This window comes from Artemia franciscana, chromosome 6, assembly GCF_032884065.1.
Source record: "Artemia franciscana chromosome 6, ASM3288406v1, whole genome shotgun sequence".
Taxonomy (NCBI): domain Eukaryota; kingdom Metazoa; phylum Arthropoda; class Branchiopoda; order Anostraca; family Artemiidae; genus Artemia; species Artemia franciscana.
This window is the reverse complement of record NC_088868.1, coordinates 30,711,612-30,733,959: the sequence shown is the minus strand read 5'-3', so window position 1 is coordinate 30,733,959 and position 22,348 is coordinate 30,711,612. Positions and strand designations below refer to the sequence as shown.

At 36.1% G+C, this 22,348-nt stretch overlaps 1 protein-coding gene across 1 annotated transcript in view; it reads right to left on the bottom strand.

Moving 5' to 3' along the window:
* Positions 1-436: 436 nt before the first annotated feature.
* Positions 437-22,348, bottom strand: part of LOC136028538 (DNA mismatch repair protein Msh6-like) — a 102,817-nt gene continuing 80,905 nt past the window's right edge. Inside the window, exons 11-13 of the mRNA XM_065706385.1 lie at positions 11,341-11,570; positions 7,183-7,327; positions 437-771 (exon numbers count right to left, since the gene is read on the bottom strand). Coding sequence (XP_065562457.1) covers positions 437-771; positions 7,183-7,327; positions 11,341-11,570 — 710 coding nt within the window. The remainder of the gene's footprint in view (positions 772-7,182; positions 7,328-11,340; positions 11,571-22,348) is intronic.

Here is a 22,348-nt window from a genome sequence, read left to right as displayed (position 1 = left end):
GGCTGTCAATTATTATGGTAGTTTTCCACCAATAAGCTGGAATTCCAATTTTTCAAAAATTCCCTTTAGATACTTAGATACCTTGATATAACGAACTTTCCATTTCGGGTCAAATATCTTTGATTTTGAAACCAGGTATGTTTAGTAACTATTTCCCAAGGACATATTTCACGGAAGAATGATGAAAAATCGTGCAACGGGTTCAGAGAGGTGATACTAAAGGCTAAAAGGGACACTAAAATTCCATGGGAGGGGGGAAAAGTTAAATTACGAACAAATTAGAGTGAAGGGAGATCATAAGCAGCTCTTTTGGCCCTAGGTAGCTTGATGCTGAAATGATTTGTTAGTTAGTAGCAGTAGTACTTCTAAGGTTTTAGCAAAACATATATTTTGGACAATAGTATTGTTAATTTTCGTCGGCTACTGTTTTCCCCAGTTACCTTAAGTATCCACCAGATAAAAAGAAAAAAAAAGAAGCAATAATTGAGCTAAAAGATAAGAGGTGATTTACCTTGCAACCAAAAACTTTCTGTTGTTCCTTTAGGTATTGGTCAAGCCTAAGTTGAATTTCTGAAATACCTTCCACAGCTTCATCATATTCAGCGTCAGCGCCTTTTCTAGGCACAATTTTCCCTTCTGACTTGGCTTTAATCTGATCAAAAGCTTCACTCAATTCTTTCAAAGTCTGGGCAAAAACTGGAAATTGTCCCCCTTCTTCTGTTTCGGTTAAGACATTTTTCAACACCTTGGATGTCATGTCTTCTCTCACGCCTGAAACAATACGAGTTAGTGTTACAAATACTTATTTTATGGTTTTACCTCCCCCAAAAGCATTACCCTCAGGTTCCCCCCCCCCAGGTGAAAGCTAGAATGTGATGAAAGTACTGAAATTTGTGTCCTGTTCTGAACTAAACATTACAAAAATGCAAATATCTCTTCATAACATGTGAAGAATTTCTACTTGTTGAATTTCCAGAGTTCCATTTTAGAAATTCAGTCCATCTTTTTAGGGGGGAGGAGCCCAAAAAGAAATTTGGGATTTTTACCGATAATTATTTTACTTACTTAATTCCCATCCGGCCATGTTGGCCGATTTGGAGCTTCTCCTCTAATGGTATCATAACAAATTTTTGGTATGCCTCCCTGTTTTTTGAAGTCCTTAGCAGTACTGGGATGGGGTGGTCACTGGGGTTTGTACTAATACCGGGCTATAAATGTTACATCATTTTCAAATCTTACATTTTCCTGATTTAATAACTTTCTTTGAGGGGTCTTTAGAGGGATGGGGCAACTACGATATAAAACATTTAATAGGAGGTTTACATCAGATACGCTCTCCAGACAAAGACTATAATTTCGATATAAACGTTATTATTAACCCACGCTAAATTTAGGGTTGAAATGAGAGGCAACATCCCCAAAGGGACACAACTTTTGAGAAACATGAAAATAGATAAATTGTAAGAAAACTACACGAAAATCTAAGAACATTTCGAAATTTTGAGAAGATTGGACTAGAATCTGTACCCTTAGTTTTTTTTTAGCACCTTGAATGTTTTTTCTTCTACGAAATGTTATTCCTCCTCATAAATGCCTGAAATGATATGAGGTGACCTGGTAAACACTGTCTTCTATAGTATAATGCATCTACAATATCAAAGCTGTTTTATTGATTCTGCAGGGTTTCCCTGGCCAACTACCTATATATTTTGTGCAAAAGATATGTAGGAATATATGTAACCTAAAAACATGAGTTTACACATTTTCTCTTTTTTTAATTCCACTCTTAACAACAAAATTGAAAATACCGACATTTACACATTTAAAAAAACAAGTTAAGCTTATATTCTATTAGAATAAATGTCTTCATGGTTGGTTGGTCAAGTATGGTTCTGAAACGTTGGCGCTCTGAAGGACGGAGGATTTATTGAATGTTTTTAAAAGCAATTATCTCTAAAAAATAAGGTTGTTCAGGCATCTAGGGTCATAATGAGTGGTAGATTACCAAAGATCGTCCTTTTTAGCCGGCAATCTAGGGCAGAGGGAAAAGCAGGTCGTCCCCGACTGAGGTGGGTGGAGGTCCTAAGGAAAGATTTAAGGGAGATTGGAACTTCTTGGGAGGATGTACAGAGGGAGAATGCTAAAGGCCAATCAATTGTAAAAAATTAAAAGAGATTTTTAAGGCTAAATAGTTAAAAAGCACTCCATTGAAAAATTGGGCTAAAAAAGAAACGTTTTTTTTTTCATAGTTACTGTGTAATCTTACACTGATGAAAAATTTCCCTAATAATTGTTTTCTTTGGAAAACAATTTATTAAATTTCCAATACTCAATTTATTGAGGAAATTTACTCAATTTCGAATAATATTCAATTTCCCTAGGAAATTAGGTCCAAAACAAAATACTTACCTCACAATTTAGCCATTAATCAGTCAAAAATGAGAGACGTTTCTACTGGATATTTTCCAAAGGATTAGACTTGTAAAGGAACTCAATAAAAAAGAAATGAAGACCAACCTTTGAGGAACCTCCTTCCTAGATAAGGGATGGGATAGGGTATGCAAGCCAGAAACTAAACAATTTTTTAAAGAAGGAGCGAGAACATAAACATAAAAAAAGACAATTTTGGGCAAAAAAAAGATAATGTATCTGTTTTATGTACGGATTTCAGTTACATATAAAACCCAATATGTTTACAGACCGTCATTTTGATGTTTCACAATTCATTCATAGCAAAATCAAAATTTTGAAATTTGAGAAAACTCCGCAACAAGTTTTTTCTCTCTCTTTTCCAGTTTAACTGGCTCTATTTTTCTCCAATTTTCTACAACTTTAATTTCTCCATTAGATAACATACTGCATAACGTACTGAAGAATTTACTCAGCTAAGTGCAATTTTTTAAAGCAAATTTGTTCTCATTAAAGTCCTCATGCAAAACTGTTCCTACAAAAAAAATCTAAGAACGTATGTGCTCCTCTTCTTCGGTAGCTCCCCATGCAAAGTCCTCATTCAAAACTGTTCCTGCAAAAAATCTAAGAACGTATGTGTTCCTCTTCTTCGGTAGCTCCCCATGCAAAGTCCTCATTCAAAACTGTTCCTGCAAAAAATCTAAGAACGTATGTGTTCCTCTTCTTCGGTAGCTCCCCATGCAAAGTCCTCATTCAAAACTGTTCCTGCAAAAAATCTAAGAACGTATGTGCTCCTCTTCTTCGGTAGCTCCCCATGCAAAGTCCTCATTCAAAACTGTTCCTGCAAAAAATCTAAGAACGTATGTGCCCTCTTCTTCGGTAGCTCCCCATGCAAAGTCCTCATTCAAAACTGTTCCTGCAAAAAATCTAAGAACGTATGTGCTCCTCTTCTTCGGTAGCTCCCCATGCAAAGTCCTCATTCAAAACTGTTCCTGCAAAAAATCTAAGAACGTATGTGTTCCTCTTCTTCGGTAGCTCCCCATGCAAAGTCCTCATTCAAAACTGTTCCTGCAAAAAATCTAAGAACGTATGTGTTCCTCTTCTTCGGTAGCTCCCCATGCAAAGTCCTCATTCAAAACTGTTCCTGCAAAAAAGCTAAGAACCTATGTTTCCCTCTACTTCGGTAGCTCCCCATGCAAAGTCCTCATTCAAAACTGTTCCTGCAAAAAAGCTAAGAACCTATGTTTTCCTCCTCTTCGGTAGCTCCTCGTGCAAAGTCCTTAGTCAAAACTGTTCCTACAGAAAAGCTAAAAACCTATGTTTTCCTCCTCTTCGGTAGCTCCTCGTGCTAAACTGTTCCTACAAAAAAGCTCAGAAACCTAGGCTTTCCTCCTCTTCGGCAGCTCTACTGAGAGTTTGTTTAGTTGCACCCAACGTCGTTGTTTTGTACAAGGAAAAGGCTGCACTCACTTTGCATTCCGTGCAAACTGTGGTGGGCTCAACACATTGCTTAGCATGTTGCACAGGATAAAGACCTGCTTGTCATCAGCCGTTTTGATGGACGGTTTTCCCCATGTGGTTTCTGCAACTTTTCTTGATATTCGCCTTTTGCTAAATGTAGATAAGTGTGAGTTAAAGATCCGATCACTCCTTCGTAATTTAAAAATAAACTATTTTTTCTAATTTTTCGGAATTAACTACCCCCCCCCCCAACTCTCCCAAAGAGAGCGGGTCCGTTCCATTTATATCAATCACGTATCTAGGACTTGTGCTTATTTTTCCCATCTAGTTTCACCCCGATCCCTCCACTATAAGTGTTTTCCAAGATTTTAGGTTCCCCCCAATGTCACCAGATCTGGTCCGGATTTTAAATAAGAGCTCTGAGACACGATATCCTTCCAAACATCAAATTTCATTAAGGTTCGATCACCCGTTTGTATGTTAAAAATACCTCCTTTTTCAAATTTTTCCGACTAAACCGGCCCCCCACTAACCCCCCCCCCCCCAGATTGTCAAATCAGGAAAAAGACTATTTCTAATTGAATATAGTCCGGTTACTGATACGCCTACCGAATTCCATCGACCTAACTTACCTGGTAGTGCCTAAAGTAGCAAAATCGGGACAGACCGACAGACAGACAGACCGACAGAATTTGCGATCGCTATATGTCACTTGGTTAATACTAAGTGCCATAAAATTGGTCAAAAAAAAGTTTAAAATGTCTGGGGTCATTAAAGTCGAGTAAAAAAAAAAGCTGGTCAGAAAAAGGTCTTTGGTCAACATAAAAGAAAACACTATAAGTGTTTTCCAAGGTTTTAGGTCCCTCCCCCAACTCCCCCCGATCTGGTCGAGATTGTAAATAAAAGCTCTGAGACACGATATCCTTCCAAACATCAAACTTCATTAAGATCCGATCGCCCATTTGTAAGTTAAAAATACCTCATTTTTTCTAATTTTTCCGATTTAACCGGCCCCCCACTCGCCCCTAGATGGTCAAATCAGGAAAAAGACTATTTCTAATTTAATCTGGTCCGGTTCCTGATACGCCTGCCAAATTTCATCGTCCTAGCTTACCTGGAAGTGCCTAAAGTAGCAAAACCGGGACAGACCGACAGAATTTGCGATCGCTATATGTCACTTGGTTAATAGCAAGTACCATAAAAATTGGTCAAAAAAAGGTTAAAAATGTCTGGTGTCAATAAATTTGAGTTAAAAAAACTGGTCAGAAAAAGGTCTTTGGTCAAGAAAGTTGAGTGAAAAAAGTAAAAAAGTTGGAAAAAAGGTCAAAAATGTCTAGGGTCAAAAAAGTTGAGTAAAAAAAGTAAATAAAGTTGGTAAAAAAAAAGGTCAAAAAGGTCGAGGGTCAATAAAGTTGAACAAAAAAAAGTAAAAAAAAGGGGTCAGAAATGTCTAGGATCAAAAAGGTTGAGTAAAAAGCAAAAAAAATTTAGTCAGAAAAAGGACAAAAAGGTCTAGAGTCAATAAAGTTGAGTAGAAAAAAATTAAAAAAATGTTGTTCAGAAAAAGGGCAAAAAGGTCTAGGGTCAATAAAGCTAGGTAAAAAAAAAGAAAAAAAGTTGGTAAAAAAAAGGTCAAAAAGGCCAAAAAGTAGGACTAAAAATTTTGAGTAGCGACCAATCATTCATGAAAAATAAGAAATAGATGTTGCTTTTTAGTAAATTTTGAAAACATTGCTAAATATGCTATAAATATTTAAAGTAGAATTGAAATTAAAAAAGGAAAAAGTAACTATCATATTTTCAGAGATATACCCCTTTAGGCCCTAAGATATCCATGCCAGGAGGCATAACAAATTTAAGAAATAACAATAAAAAAGGAAAAAAGAGAAAAGTATTTTGTTTTATTTGTTTCAATGTATCAAACAAGTTGGATTGAAATAAACTATTGAAAGAAAAGTAATATAATAATGGGAATAATGCAACACAATGTAATAACTATTGCAACCAAATTTGGATTTTTCAACCATTTTCTTCGTAGACATAAAACATATACTTTTTGCCAGACGTTGCTTTTACGAAATTCTAGCATTAAACTACTAGAAAATATCTTGGTTTTTAGCAGCCTATGATTTCACTGTCGACCTCCTCTATTGCAAAATAAGAATAAAATATAGCTGATCATTGTGAAACAAACTTCTACGAAGAAGAAAAATGAATTACTATATTTTAAGGTTTATTATTTATAATGAAGTACACTATTCTGGTGTATTATTTTACTGTAGTTCCTTACTTGAATCATCTTTATTATTTGTATCACAATTATGTAGTACGGCAAAGCTTATAACTGAATCAATGCTTTTAGTTCGCATTCAACTATTTCCATATTTAGTATAGTTTTTTACATATTTCATTATACTATATTATTATCTTACAATATATTTATCCTATTATTTACAAATTTTATAAATAGATTAAATTACTTGAGGCCATGGCAGGGCTGTACCCAGGAATTTATTCTTTTTGAGAGGGGGGGAGGGGTACAAAAAAACGCATCAAAATTTCTTTCTATTCATTTTTGCTACGTTTCTACGAGTCGGACAAACATTTCGGGGGTAGGGGGTCAAACCCCCTGGATATAGCCTTGAGTCATGGTAAATACAGTGGTTAGTTATGAATCTAAAAACTCGGCACTTCTAAAGTCTGAAGAAGATATATCAAATGTTAATCAGAGGAATAGGCAAAGGACAGTTTTATGTACTAAGCATTGACTAACCGTATGGCACAACCGTTGATTGACTGCATATCAAACAATACACTATACGAAAAATGCAGTTCGGTTCCACTTTCTACTGCAATAATTAAATAATTGTTAAAATGGCTAGACCACGTTTTAAAGATAAAGAAAAATAGATTGCAAAGATTACGATTTTTAGCCTGGGGGCAATAAAAAAGTCGGTCGTCTCCCATACGTCGGGTATAAGTCATAAGAAAGAATGTAAAGGAAATGAAAAGTTGATGACAGGGGGTAAAGAGTAAAGCTTTGAATATACTGAGCTGGAGGAGGGGTGTGCGCAACTGTATTGGCCTCAGGCGGATCGGTGCTGTAATGTGACGTTAGTAGTAGTGGTAGTAGTATTACACATACATGTTTACCTGTAAAAACCGTATGATTCCTTAAGTCTCCTTATAAGGTCCCTTCTACGTCTTGTAGTTAAATCTCCCAACAATTTACGTAGTTTTTTTTTTACTTTTTTTTTTTTATTTTTTCTCTTAAGGGAGTCAAGAAAGGAAGAAGCAAAGAAAGTATATTACCTTTAAATAAATCTAAGATTTCAAGTGAGCTCTTAAAACCATTTATTGCTGACATTAACGCAGAAATTTTCTTCTTTGAGTATATGGCTTCTTCAAAGAAGATAGCTCTACTATCTGGATGATTTAAGCTCTTACCAAGATGACCCTGCAACATGAAAGAGGGGTTAAACTCATACTTTAGCTTACTTAACGCTAAAGGGTTTGCAAAAAAACGAAAAAAAAACAAGAGCTAACATATGACACTTGTGACGAGGTCGGAAGAGCCAAGAACTCATATGGCATGAGCTCTAGCAAAATTCTAAGAATCAATAGATTGGTTTAAAAAGAAAATCAGAGGCTTAATGACGGTCGCGCTTTAAAATAAGAGCTTTGAGACACAAGGTCCTTCTAAATGTCAAAATTCATTAGGATCCGATCACCCACTCGTAAGTTAAAAACACATCATTTTTTCTAACTTTCCCTCTCCTTTCACCCCCCCCCCCCTAAATGGTCGAATACGGGAAAACAACTTTATCAAATCAATATGTGCAGGTCCCTGACACGCCAACCAATTTTCATAGTCCTAGCACGTCCAGAAGCACCAAACTTACGAAAGCACTGGATCCCCCCCAACTCCCCAAAGAGAGCGGACCCAGTCCAGTTACGTCAATCACGTATCTACGACATTTGCTTATTCTACCCACCAATTTTCATCCCAATCTGTCCACTCTAAGCGTTTTCCAAGATTTCTGGTTTCCCCCTCCAACTCCCCCCAATGTCACCAGATCTGGTCGGAATTCAAAATAAGAGATCTGAGACATGGGTTCCTTCTAAATATCAAATTTCATTAGGATCTGGTCACCCGTTCTTAAGTTAAAAATACCTCAAGTTTTCTAATTTTCCGAATCAACACCTCCCTAACTCCCCCAAAGAGAGCAGACCTGTTCCAATTATATCAATTACGTATCTAGAATTTGTGCTTATTCTTCCCATCAAGTTTCATCCAGATCTCTCTACTCTAATGGTTTTCCAAGATTTCCGGTTTCCAAGATTTCTATTTCCCCCCTCCAGCCCCCTATGTCCCCGGATCCGATTCGAAATGAAAATGGAACATCTGAGATATAATATCTCTCTATATATCAAGTTTTTCCACCAAGTTTCATCCTGATCCCTTCACTCTAAGCGTTTTCCAAGGTTTTGGGTTTCCCCCGCCAACTCCCTCAATGTCACTGGATCCGGTAGACACTCTGCCTTTCCACGACGAAAATATAACAGTTTAAAAAAGGGATGAAACCTTTTAATAGACAGTGAAACAAATATAATTTTTTTTACTGAATATTTCGGACACATATACAGTGTCCATCATCAGCAGTAAAACAACCTCCGAACTATCGTAGAGTAGTATGTTAGCATTTATCTAACGTTCATTAACAAAAACGAATCCTTAAATGACATAAAAAAGGTGGAATCTTTTCAGTCAAAAAACAAAGACTTCCCCCTCCTTTTATCTTCTCTGCTATTCATTTTGCAATTACGGTCTTTAACCACTTAATTCATAAAATTAGGTTTATCATTAACGAGATTATTATTAACAGAAATGTTAGTGAGTTCCAATTTTATTGTTTCTTTGCTTAGTTTTAATATTTGAAAGATATATACGATGCTATTAAGATTACTTGAATAAAATATATTTTGGCAACGCCCTTTATTATAGCTGTATATCACATCAGGGTTCATTTACCCCATACATCTCACATCCTTTCATTTGCCAAAATTTAAATCCGCAATTTCAAGTTCCCAAAATATTCGCAAAACAGCTACTTTTTTATTTTTGAAACATTAGAAAAAAGATGAGGATATAGAGATTAATGACTAGGTGTTTCCAGTTTCCATGCTCCTCCTGTCTTTACCATGGAACTTGAAACTGGTTTAAAAACCATGGTACTTAGAAATTTATAAATACAAAAAAATCAACAAAGTTACTTAGAAACTTGCAAATACCAAGAATCTACAAGGGTACTTAAGATTTATAAAACCAAGCATCAATAAAATTAATAAGAAAATTGATAAATATCAAGAATCTACAAGGGCACTTATAAATTTATAAATCCCAAGAATATATAAAAGTACTTACAAATTTACAAATACCTAGAAACTACAAAAGATACTTAAAAATTTATAAATACAGAGAATCAACAAAGGTACTTAGAAACTTGCAAAAACCAAGAATCTACAAGGGTACTTAAGATATATAAAACAAAGAATCTACAAAGGTAATAAAGAATTTATAAATCTACAAGGATACTTAGAAATTTATAAATACCAAGAATCTATAAAACTACTCACAAATTTACAAATAACTATAATCTATAAAAGTACTTAAAAATTTATAAATACAGAGAATCACCAAAGGTACTTAGAAGCTTGCAAATACCAAGAATCTACAAGGGTACTTAAGATTTATAAAACCAAGCATCTATAAAAGTATAAATACCAAGAATCTAAAAGGGTAATTAGAAATTTATGAATACCAGGAATCTATAAAAGCACTTACAAATCTACAAATACCTAGAATCTACAAAGGTCCTTAAAAATTCACAAATACAAAGAATCAACAAAGTTACTTAGAAACTTGCAAATACCAAGAACCTACAAGGGTACTTAAGATTTATAAAACCAAGAATCTACAAAAGTATACATAAATTTATCAATACCAAGAATCTACAGAAGTAATAAGAAATTTATAAATATCAAAAATTTGCAAAGGTGCTTAGAAATTTATAAATACCAAGAATCTACCAAAGTACTCAGAAATTTACCAATATCGGGAATGTATTAAGGTACTAGAAATTTACATCAAGAGGAGAAACTACTCTCAAACTTTCAAAAAGCTTTCTTTTTTAAGAGGAGTTTAAATACGGAACATTAAGAGGATACATTAAAAGAGTCTGACGAATCCTCCTCAGAGAATTTAAGACGAATAAAAAATGATAACTGCATAGACAAGCAGAAATAAACGGTACAGAATGTGCAACAAATTTTGCAACAAAAAAAGAAGACTAAAGAGCCACTCGCTATTGATAATCTCATAAGCAGTCGGTGGTTATATTGAGGAAGGGGCAGCAATCGTTGAATGGTTAGAATGGTACTTAGAAATTGTTAGAGGTAATTAGAATTAAGTTTTTAAGCAATGGTAGGATGGGCAGCAATCGTCTGCCACATGATGTTTGGTATTAGACTCCTTCAGGAGTTGGTCGGCGCGGATGACAATTGGATGATGTCTAGAAAAAGACGCAATGCTCTCAAGGAAATCTCTTGATGAACTTTGGCCAAAGACGCTGGAGAGTTCATCGGGGAGAGGTCGCGCTGACAGGCGTGGGAAATCGTAAGTCTAAGTAAGTCTAATAAAAGAGTAATTCAAGTCATTTATTTTTTATTTCACAATTAATGACTGTTAATTTAATGACTTATGACTAATTACGTTAAAAAAAATGGGTATGTACAATTTAATGACTAAGAAAGACGCATTTAATGTTGCAGTTCTTTTCATGTAATACAGATTTTCACTTCCGCATATTGAGAAACAAGAAAATCAGTCATGTTTTGTGCTGCAATTTGTGTACGATTATATCAGATATTTTTAGACTCTACTTCAAATCACTACTACTACTACTAACAACTCACCGCAGGAGCAGGCCACCTGAAGCCAACACAGTTACACACGCTCCTCCTCCATCCCAATTTATTCAAAACTCAAGACATAAAGTTTTAAATAGCTTTTATTCTTTCTGAATAAAAATAAAAAGGGGATAGTCAATCAAACACATTAGTAATAAGATTACGAAACTTCAATCTCTGTGAAGTGTAACCCATTTTTCTTTAAATAAAAAAAAAAGGAGAAAAAAGTCGACCTTTCATGTACAATCTTTAATAAGGGAGACAGCAGGGTATAGAGAGAGACGGCCAAAGACAGACAGAAATAAAAAGAAAGAGAGAGAGAGAGAGAGGGAGAGAGTGGATAAGAGAGACAGAGTGGGTGAGAGAGAGATGGGGGGACGGCGAGGGAAGCAGAGAGAGAGTGAGAAAAGAGCAATATGGAGTAGAAGAAAGAGAAAAACAGGGATAATGGAAAACATAAACAGAGACAAAATTTTACATAGTAAAAAGTAAACAGCATACCTGAGTGTGAATTTTGCTAACAAGCCTTTCAAAATCCGGTAAAGTTTTCATTAATTTCCTAACATCTGAGAGTATTCCTTGAAATTTTAAAAGGTCTTCAATTGCCTTCTGGCGATCTATAATGGCTGAGACGCTGCACAAGGGATTGCAAAGCCATTGCTGAAATAGACGCTTCCCAAAATGTGTGGTGCAGTGGTCCAGTCTCTCAGAAAGAGTACCTTCAGTGCCACCTATAAAACAGGAATATTTACACGGGATAAACCATTGATAAATTCCATAATTGTCTGTAAAGGATAAACATTTACATGTGATAATACCATAATTACGGATAAGTCCGTATACAATACGAGAATCAACTAAAAAAAAAAAAAAAAAAAAAAAAAAAAAAAAAAAAAAAAAAAAAAAAAAATCAGAGATAGAAAGTTGTTAATGTTTGTAGGTAGAAAAATAAAAATTGATAAAAAAAGAGTACAAGTCTCAATCTAATCAACTCTCTCTATAAAATATAATTATTTATATGGAACAATCACAGGTAGATTCTATATTCCACCTGTAAAGGATGAACATTTACACGTGGCAAAATTCATATAAAGTATGATAAGGTCAGAGTTCACTATCACGGTATTCAGTTAAGAGGACATATTGAGGGTTCCTTACCTAGTTTCAAGTAGGAATACTTTTTCAGTATATATAGAGGAGTTAAGCTTTGAATTCAGTTTGCCCTAAGTGTTGAGGAATTACAAATTAATTAAATTAAATCTGAGCTCTGTATGGGGCAGCTCGGCAATCCCATCCTCGAAACAGATTGAGATTGAATTAATCTTTATAATAATGTCTTGAAAAAAACAATATTTATTTACTGAATTGTTCATTTTATTATTCAAATAATGTGATCACGATATTATGTAATTTTAAAGTGTGTAAAATATTTATGTCGATATTTCTTAGTACATGGTTACACACTCCAATTCCTTACGTACTACACTTATCTTCTTTTGTTAGTAGCACAACCTTACAACCGACACTTTTGGTGTGCTACGGAACGATGTTTGCGGTGCTTGAAAATCAATTATTACTGCAAAAAGAAAAACCCATACAAAAGAAATGATGAACAGAAAAAGTAGCTCAAGTTTGCAAGTAGAAAGACAGCTGAAAAGAAGAAAGAGCAAGCCTTTCACTGGCCCGGGCTTTTACAATGAGCAGTTTCAGTTATATCTATTAAATAAAGAAACTAGTTTTTTTTTAACTGCAAGTAAGGAGCGACATTAAAGCTTAAAATGAACAGAAATTATTCCGTGTATGAAAGGGGTTGTCCGCCCCTCAACGCCTCGCTCTTTACGCTAAAGTTTGACTCTTTCTCACAACTCTACTTTTTAAAACAATAAATTTTTTTTCTTTTTCAAGTTTAAGGGCTCACTCCAAGCAAGCGATGGCTTTAGGAGGGTTAATTGTTCTGTTGCATTGCTCGTTTTAGTTTTTCTGTTGTTGTTTGTTTTCTTGAATTGCCCAATATTAATTTGAAAATGGATTGACACGTGATAATCAACAACAAAAAATCCAGTATAGGCAACGACATAGAGAATCCACCAACAAATTTCCCAAAAAAAAAAATTCACTAATAGAAAATCACTCAAGCAGAAAGAAAGATGGAAAAGAAAAGGGTAAGACTCATCCTGGTCACGTCTCTCAAAGAGAGTACCTTGAGCGCTACCAACGAAAGATGAATCTTTACACGGGAAAACCCCCGGTAAAATCTTTTAACACTGCAACATGAAAAATTCTGAAAAAAAATCTCTACGCCTATAAGTAAAAGAAACATAGAAAAATAAATAAATAGAGAGATGGTCCCAAAATGATCATAAGAAAATAATCAGAAATAGAAAGCGGTCGAAGCCTGAAAAAGAATACCGTCAGTGCAACTATTGAAGGATGAATGTTTACACGGATTAACCCCAGAAAAATCCGTACACGTTACGACCGGATAAATCCGTACAAAAAAATCCGAAAGAGATTACAACATGAAAAATCCGTATACAAAATTCGAGTCCCAGCCAGACGACGAAAAACAAAAATTAAATCACAAATAGAAAGCGACCGAAGCTTTAAGTACAAAAAAAATATTTAACAAGAGCTAAGAGCTCATATGGCACTTGTGACGAGGCAAGAAGATCTACGAGCCAAGAGTTCGAAAGGTATGAGCTCTAACAAAAGTCTAAGAATCAATAGATTGATTTAAAAGGAAAGTCAGAGGCTTAATGCCGGTCAGGATTTAAAATAAGAGCTTTGAGTCACGATGTCCTTCTAAATATCAAAATTCATTAAGATCCGATCACCCACTCGTAAGTTACAAATACCTAATTTTTTCTAATTTTTCTTCTCCCTTTTCGCCCCCCAGATGGTCGAATCTGGGAAAACGACTTCATCAAGTCAATTTGTGCAGCTCCCTGACACGCCTACCAATTTTCATCGTCCTAGCATGTCCAGGAACACTAAACTCGCCAAATCACTTAGCCCCTCCCTCTAATTCCCCCAAAGAAAGCGAATCCAGTACGGTTACGTCAATCAAGTATCAAGGACATTTGCTTATTCTATCCACCAAGCTTCATCCCGATTCCTCCACTCATAGGGTTTTCCAAGATTCACTCCCAACTCCCCCCAATGTCAAAAGATCTGGTCGGGATTTGAAATAAGAGCTCTTAGACATGAATTCTTTCTAAATATCAAATTTCATTAAGATCCGATCACCTATTCGTAATATAAAATTACCCAGATTTTCACGTTTTCCAAGAATTGCGGTTTTCCCCTCCAACTCCCCCATATGTTGCAGGTTCTGGTCGGAATTTAAAATTACAGCTTAAAAGCACAAGATCCTTCTACATATCAAATTTCACTAAGATCTGGTCACCCTTTCGTAAGTTACAAATACCTCAATTCTCGAAATTACCCCCTCCCCAACTCCACCAAAGAGAGCAGATCTGGTCCGGTTATGTCATTCACGTATCTTAGACGCTTTGAAAAATAAGAGCTTTGAGACACGATATCCTTCTAAATATTGAATTTCATTGAGATCCGATCACCCATTCGTAAGTTAAAAGTTCCTCGTTTTTTCTAATTTTTCAGAATTAACACCCCCCCCCCAACTACCCCAAAGAGAGCGGATCCTTCCAGTTATGTCAATCATGTATCTAGGACTTGTGCTTATTTTTCCCACCAAGTTTCATCCCAATCCCGCCACTCTAAGTGTTTTCCAAGATTTTAGGTTTCCCACTCCCCACTACCCCCCCAATGTCACCAGATCCGGTCGAGATTTAAAATAAGAGCTCTGAGACACGATATCCTTCAAAATATAAAATTTCATTGAGATCCAATCACCCGTTCGTAAGTTAAAAATAACTCATTTTTTTTTAATTTTTCAGAATTAACAACCCCCCCCCCAACTACTCCAAAGAGAGCAGATCCTTCCGGTTATATCAATCATGTATCTAGGACTTGTGCTTATTTTTCCCACCAAGTTTCATCCTGATCCCTCCACTCTAAGTGTTTTCCAAGATTTTAGGTTTCCCCCTCCCAACTCCCCCCCCCCAATGTCACCAGATCCGATCGAGATTTGAAATAAGAGCTCTGAGACACGATATCTTTCTAAATATCAGTTTCTTTGAGATCCGATCACCCGTTCGTAAGTTAAAAATGCCTCATTTTTTTTCTAATTTTTCAGAATTACCCCCCTCCCCCCAACTACCCCAAAGAGAGCAGATCCGTTCCTGTTATGTCAATCATGTATCTAGGACTTGTGCTTATTTTTTCCGCCAAGTTTCATCCCGATTCCTCCACTCTTAAGTGTTTTCCAAGATTTTAGGTTTCCCCCTCCTAACTCCCCCCAATGTCACCAGATCCGGTTGGGATTTAAAATAACAGCTCTGAGACACAATATCCTGCCAAACATCAAATTTCATTAAGATCTGATAAATCGTTCGTAAGTTAAAAATACTCCAATTTTTCTATTTTTTCCGAATTAACGGGCCCCCCACTCCCCCCCAGATGGTCTAATCGGGAAAACGACTATTTCTAATTTAAGCTGTTCCCGTTCCTGATACGCCTGCCAAATTTCATCGTCCTAGCTTACCTGGAAGTGCCTAAAGTAGCAAAACCGGGACCGACAGACAGAACGACAGACCGACAGAATTGGCGATTGCTATATGTCACTTGGTTAATACCAAGTGGCATAAAAAAACATAGTCAATCCGTATGTGATTCCCCCCCCCCCCAAAATCACAAACAGAGAGAAATTATTCCATAAATGAAAAGAGTTGTCCCCTCCTCAACACCGCACTCTTTACGCTAAAATTTTTTATTACTTTAAAAAGTAGAGCTGTGACAGAGTCGAAATTTAGCGTAACGAGCGGGGCATTGAGGAGAGGACAGCCCCTTTCATATATGAAATAATTTCTGCTCGCTTTGAATTGTAATGTCGCTCCTTACTTTCAGTAAAAAACTTGTTTTGTTTTTATTTTTTAATTTCTGAACGTTTTTCAACTAATGTTGGTTCAAATTTCGCTCACCGCACATGAAAAAAAAAAAAAAAAATCGATACGATCACCCGATTATATTTAAGTTTTTAGTCAGAGGCAACGCTATAGAGTTACCTGTAGTAAAGGCCATACGGCTCTAATGTTTTATTATTTATTTATTTATTCTTTCCCAGAGGCACTTCGTATGGAAGGGATCGTTGTATAAACTTCAAAGGGGGCTCATTTGATTGGAATTCGAGAGTTTTAGTACCCTCATAGATCATATAACAGAAACTCCGAGGTCAACACAAACCCAAAGGGCCCGGGGGCAGGCGTTGTAAGTTATGCCTTGGGGGCAAATAGGGTTACTAAAGAAGGGATGCTCGTATGAACTTCAGAGAGGGCTTATTTGATTGGAAATTAAAAGTTCTAGTTAACTTTTTCAGAATAAAAATTGATCGGAGGGCAACTAGCCCCCTCCTCTTTGCCCTGTTTTCCATAAGCAAATCCGAAAAAAATTTCAGATAGCCATTTTGTTGAAAATACTTCAAAGATCATATAATAAAAACTTCGGTGTCGACACAACCCCCAAGGCCTGGGGGAGGCGTTGGAAGTTATGTCATGGGGGCAAATATGGTTCTTATGGAAGAGATGCTCGTATAAATTTCAGAGAGGGCTCATTTGATTGGAAATTGAAAGTTGTAGTTCACTTTTTAAGACTCAAAAGTGATCGGAGGGCCATTAATCTCCTCCCCATGCCCTTTTTTCCAAAAATACATCAGATAAAAATTTTGAGACAGCAATTTTGTCAAAAATAGTTCAAAGGTCAGATAACAAAAAATTCGGTGTCAACACAACTCCCCAGGGCCCATTTGAAGGCGTTATAAGTTATGCCCTGTGGGCAAATATGGTTCTTCTAGAAGGGATGCACGTATAAACTTACGAGGGCTCATTTCATTTGGATATTTTCAGAGTCAATAGAAATCGGAGGGCAACTATCCCTTCCCCCTCCACACCTTTTCCCCCCAAATCCATCCCAGAAAAATTTTGAGATGACCATTTTGTAAAAGATAGTTCAAACATCATATACTAAAACTTCGGGTCGATACAACCCCCCCGGCCCGAGGACAGGCGTTGTAAGTTGTGGCCTGAGGCCATATATGGTTCTTATAGAAGCAATCAAAACCGAACAAAAATCAAATAAAAACACTTTCCGAAAAAAAGTTTTTCAAAGAAAAGTAAAGGCCATTTTAAACTTAAGATCAGCAGATACAAATACCTGTTAAAATTCAAACTCAAAACGACCAGAAATTACTATTAAAGAATAAATGAAACCCAAAAATGAAAAGAAATGAAATAAACAATCACAGCAAAATACATACAATAAATAATAATATAAATGAATAAATAAATCTTAAACCGAGTAATGCTTAAATTGAACATGCAAATCATGCTACTGAAGTATAAATGAAACCCAAAACGAACAGGAATTAAATTAACAACCAATGCAAACAAAAATACAATAGATACTAATATAGATGAATAAATAAACCTTAAAACGAGTGAAAATTAAAGTGAATATGTAAATCAAGGTTGAAGCGAACAAAAATCACTACCAATAAGAGTTTGGGTATCGCCTCCTTCTCTCACTGTAAAAGTCTTGAACAGTCATGGAAATTATAACCAAAATCAAACTGAATATTAATTACGAAATACTTATTACTTAAGATACTTTTAACGTACTTGTTTTTCAAATACTTTACCTTTGACACGAATTAAATAAAAAAAAAGTTTTTTAAAATGAAAGTAAGGAGCAACATTAAAACTTAAAACAAGCAGAAATTACACCGTAGATGAAAGGGGCTTTTCCTCCTCGACACCCTGCTCTTTACGCTAAAGTTTTTTATTGTTTTAAAAAGAAGTGTTGCGAGAAAGAATCAAACTTTATCGCAAGGATCGGGGTGTCGAGGAGGAAAAGCCCCTTTCATATACGGAGTAATTTTTGTTCATTTAAAGTTTTAATGTCGCTCCTTACTTTCATTTCAAAAAACTTGTTTTTTTTTATATTTAATTTCTGAAAGTTTATGCATTAATGCATGTCTGATTTTGGCTCTCCGTACATAAATTATTAAAATAAAATTTGCATATTAATTCTTTTTTTGGCTAAATGGCTTTCTCTTAGTTTTGATCAGACGGTTTTGAGAAATAAGGGGTGGGGAAGGAGACCTAGTTGCCCTCCAATTTTTCGGTTACTGAAAAAGGCGACTAGAACTTTTAATTTTTAACGAACGTTTTTATTAGTAAAAAATACACGTAACTTAAGAATTAACTTACGTAACAAACTTTTATATTCTTATATTTTTGATTATATATAAGAGGGGGTTTTCCCCCTCGTTAATACCTCGCTCTTCACACTAAATCTTAAGTTTTGTCCCAATTCTTTAAGAATGACCCCTGAATCAGAAAGGCCGTAGAGTAAATAGTTGAAATTACTAAAAATAATTTAGCATAAAGAGCGAAGTATTTATCTCTTCCTAAATACCTCGCTCTTTATGCTAAAGTATTTTTAGAACCCCTCATATGCGTAATAATCTCTGTTCGTTTTAAGTTTTAATGCTTCTCTTTACTTTCAATTGGAAAAACTTTTTCATGTTTATCATTGTTTTTTGTTTTTTTTTTTAATAGTAATGCTAGAAAATTCTGCGCCCTTTTCATTGAATTTCTCTTCCCCCATGAAACATTCCTCCAAGGAAAGATCCTCCCATATAGCCCCCTCCCCTGAACCCCACACCCAAACCAAGAAAACGTCGGTACACTTCCCAATAACCATTACTGTATGTAAACATTGGTCAAAGTTTGTAACTTGCAGCCCCTCCCCCAGAGACTGTGGGGGGGGGGGTAAGTCATCCCCAAAGACATAGTTATTATGGTTGTTGACTATGCGGAACAAAATGACTATCTCAAAATTTTGATTCGTTGACTTTGGGAAAAAAATGAGCGTAGGAGGGGGCCTAGGTGCCTTCCAATTTTTTTGGTCACTTAAAAAGGGAACTAGAACTTTTCATTTCCGTTAGAATGAGCCCTCTTGCAACACTCTAGGACCACTTGGTCGATACGATGGCCCCTGGGAAAAAGAAACAAAAAACAAACAAACAAATAAACACGCACCCGTGATTTGTCTTCTGGCAAAAAATATGAAATCCCACATTTTTGTAGATTGGACCTTGAAATTTTTTCTATGGGGTTCTCTGATACGCTAAATGCGATGGTGTGATTTTCGTTAAGATACTATGACTTTTAGGGGGCGTTTTCCCCTATTTTCCAAAATAAGGCAAATTTTCTCCGGTTCCTAACTTTTGATGACAAAGACTAAATTTGATGAAACTTATATATTTAAAATAAGCATAAAAATTCGATTCTTTTGATATATCTTTAGCATCGAAATTTTTAGAGTTTCGTTTACTACTGTGCCGGATCGCTCCTTACTACAGTTCGTTACCACGAACTGTTTGAAATTTTGTGTGTTTGTGCTTCGGCAATATACAAGAAAACATCACCTTTAGATTTAGAGTAAACTCAGATATAGCTTTTGTGTGTCTGTGCTTTGGCAATGTACAAGAAAACATCACCCTTTAGATTTAGAGTAAACTCAGATATACCTCCATGCCCTATTTTTGGATATGAAATAAGGTATTTGTTTTTGACAAAAAAAAATTATAGTATTATTAACACTTGGTTTAATTTTTGTTTAAAAGTTATATAACAAAGAAAATTGAAATTATTTCGCAGTTCACTGGTCAACAGTGAGCTAAAATCCCTTGTTTTGTGCTAAATGTTGCATAGTATAGTCCATTTGGGCTTATATTTCTAACATCAGTGTTTAAGTTTTGTCATCTCGTCAACTGAACCAGATTTCTACCATTTCATCATCTTCAGGACCATATTATTGGTAAAACTACTGAACCTATGAATCTTTGCCCATCTAAATGTTGTCTGCAATAAACAAGTCTAGGTAATTCTAGCAGGATCCAATGCGGTGGTATTTTGTCAAATTCGTTTCAGCAAATTCAGGTATTCAGACAAATCTGACTTCAGAATTGTCACTCCATTCATAAGTTATAGGCCCTACTAAATTAAAGGAAAACTCAACTTTCTTAAGACTTGCAACCCTCTCCCTCTCGCCCTATTTGAGATAGGGTTTGTGATACCGGAACTTGATGTGAGCCCTGATCTTAGGCATCTTTGGTCTAGTTTAGATTCGGATCCGTTACTCCATTTGCAAGTTATACTAAATTAAACAGAAAACTTAAATTTTTCGGGAATTAAAACCCATTCCTCCTTGTTATATTTAAACTAGGGTCTTTATCTCAAAACTTGATACGTGTCATGGTCTTAGGCCTCTTTGGTTCAATATTCATTCAAATCCATCACTCCATTCGCAAGTTCCTCTGATTTAAACGAAAAACTGTTTTTAGCAGGTAAAGCCCTCTCCCCCTGTTTTATTTGAGCTAGGGTCTTCATCTTTCAACCTGATGTGTCTCATGATCCTTGGTACCAATTCTGGCCATCCAAATTTTCATCCAAATCCAACCAACGTTTCTCCCCCTATACGTGATTACACAGACGGACGGACAGACAGACAGACGGACGGAGGGATTTTACAACGTCTTAGGTAGCCATGTTGGCTAATTGGATACAAAACAAGGAAAACAATGGCATATCATCATGCAGGTATCATCACCTATTTGGACAGTGGAAAATATCCATCAAGATAGGTTTTTGAGATCTGTCTGTCTGTCCGTCCGTCTGTTCAATCGAGTATAGCGGAGTCGTATTGAAATTGAACTATTTGGATTAAAATTGAGCTTAATTAGGGCGACGGGGCTTTAAGTGTTAAAAAAAAATAATCGAGTTTTTCATTTAGTTCATTGTAACTTCCATATGGAGATGAATTTCAATTAAAATTGAATAAAGATGCCTAAGAGTATGATATGCACTGATTTCTGGGATGCGAGACCCAAGCTTAATTAAAAGTTGAGTTTTTCACTTAATTCAGTGTAGCTTGCGAGAGATTGATGGATCTCGTTGAACCAAAGGTGCCTAAGACCGTGACAGGCATCAAGTTTTGAGATGAAAACCCTAGCTCAAATAGAACGAGGGAGAGAGGGTTTAAGTGCTGAAAAAAGTGAAGCTTTTGGTTTAATTTAGTATAACTTGCTAATGGAGCAACGGATCCAAATGAAAGCTAGACCAAAGATGACTATGATCAGGGCTCATATCGAGCTCTGATATCACAAGCCATATCTAAAATAGGGCGAGGGGGAGGGGGTTTCAAGTTTTAAGAAATTCGAGTTTTCATTCAGTTTAGTAGGGTCTATAACTACTTCCACCCATGGCTTGCCCAAAGGCAGGAAATAACCCTTTTCAAAAATAAGTCATACTGAAGCCAACCTTCAACCAAATATTCCGTCCCCAGAGAAAAATTACTTTGTATGGCACTTGGTATTTACCAAGTGACATACAGTGATCGCAAATTCTGTAGGTCTGTCGGTCTGTCAGTTCCGGTCTTGCTAGTTTAGGCACTTCCAGATAAGCTAGGACGACGAAATTTGGCGAGCGTATCAGGGACCAGACCAGATTAAATTTGAAATAGTTGTTTCCCCAATTCGACCATCTGAGGGGGAGTGGGAGGACGGTTAATTTGGAAAATTAGATCGGATCTTAATTAAATTTGATATTTAGATGGGCATCATGTCTCAGAGCTCTTACTTTAAATTCCGATCGGATTAGGTGACATTGGAGGGGGAAACCTAAAATCTTGGAAAATGCTTAGAGTGGAGGGATCTGGATGAAACTTAGTGGGAAAAATAAGCACAAATCCTAGATACGTGATTGACATAACCGAAAGGTATTCGCTCTCTTTGGGAGAGTTGGAGGGGGTGTTAATTCGGAAACATTAAAAAAATTGAGGTATTTTTAACTTAAGAGCGGGTGACCGTTCGTGAGGTATTTTTGAATTTGATATTAAGAAGGAACTCATGTCTCAGATCTCTTATTTTAAAACCCGACCAGTTCTGGTGACATTGGGGGAGAGTTGGTGGGGGAAGCCGGAAATCTTGGAAAAAGCTTAGAGTGGAGATATCGGATGAAACTTGGTGGGTAGAATAATCAAATGGCGTAGATACGTGATTGACGAAACCGGACTGGATCCACTCTCTTTGGGGTAGTTAGGGGGTCCAGTGCTTTGGCGAGTTTGGTACTTCTGGACGTGCTAGGACAATAAAATTGGTAGGCGTGTCAGGGACCTGCACAAATTGACTTTATAAAGTTGATTTCCCCGATTCAACCATCTGGGGGGGGGGAGGAATGATGGGAGAGGAAAAATTAGAAAAATGAGGTAGTTTTAACTTGCGAGTGGGGCTTGGAATTTAATGAATTTTGATATTTAAAAGAACCCTGTGTCTCAGAGCTCTTATTTTAAATGCCGACCAGCATTAAGC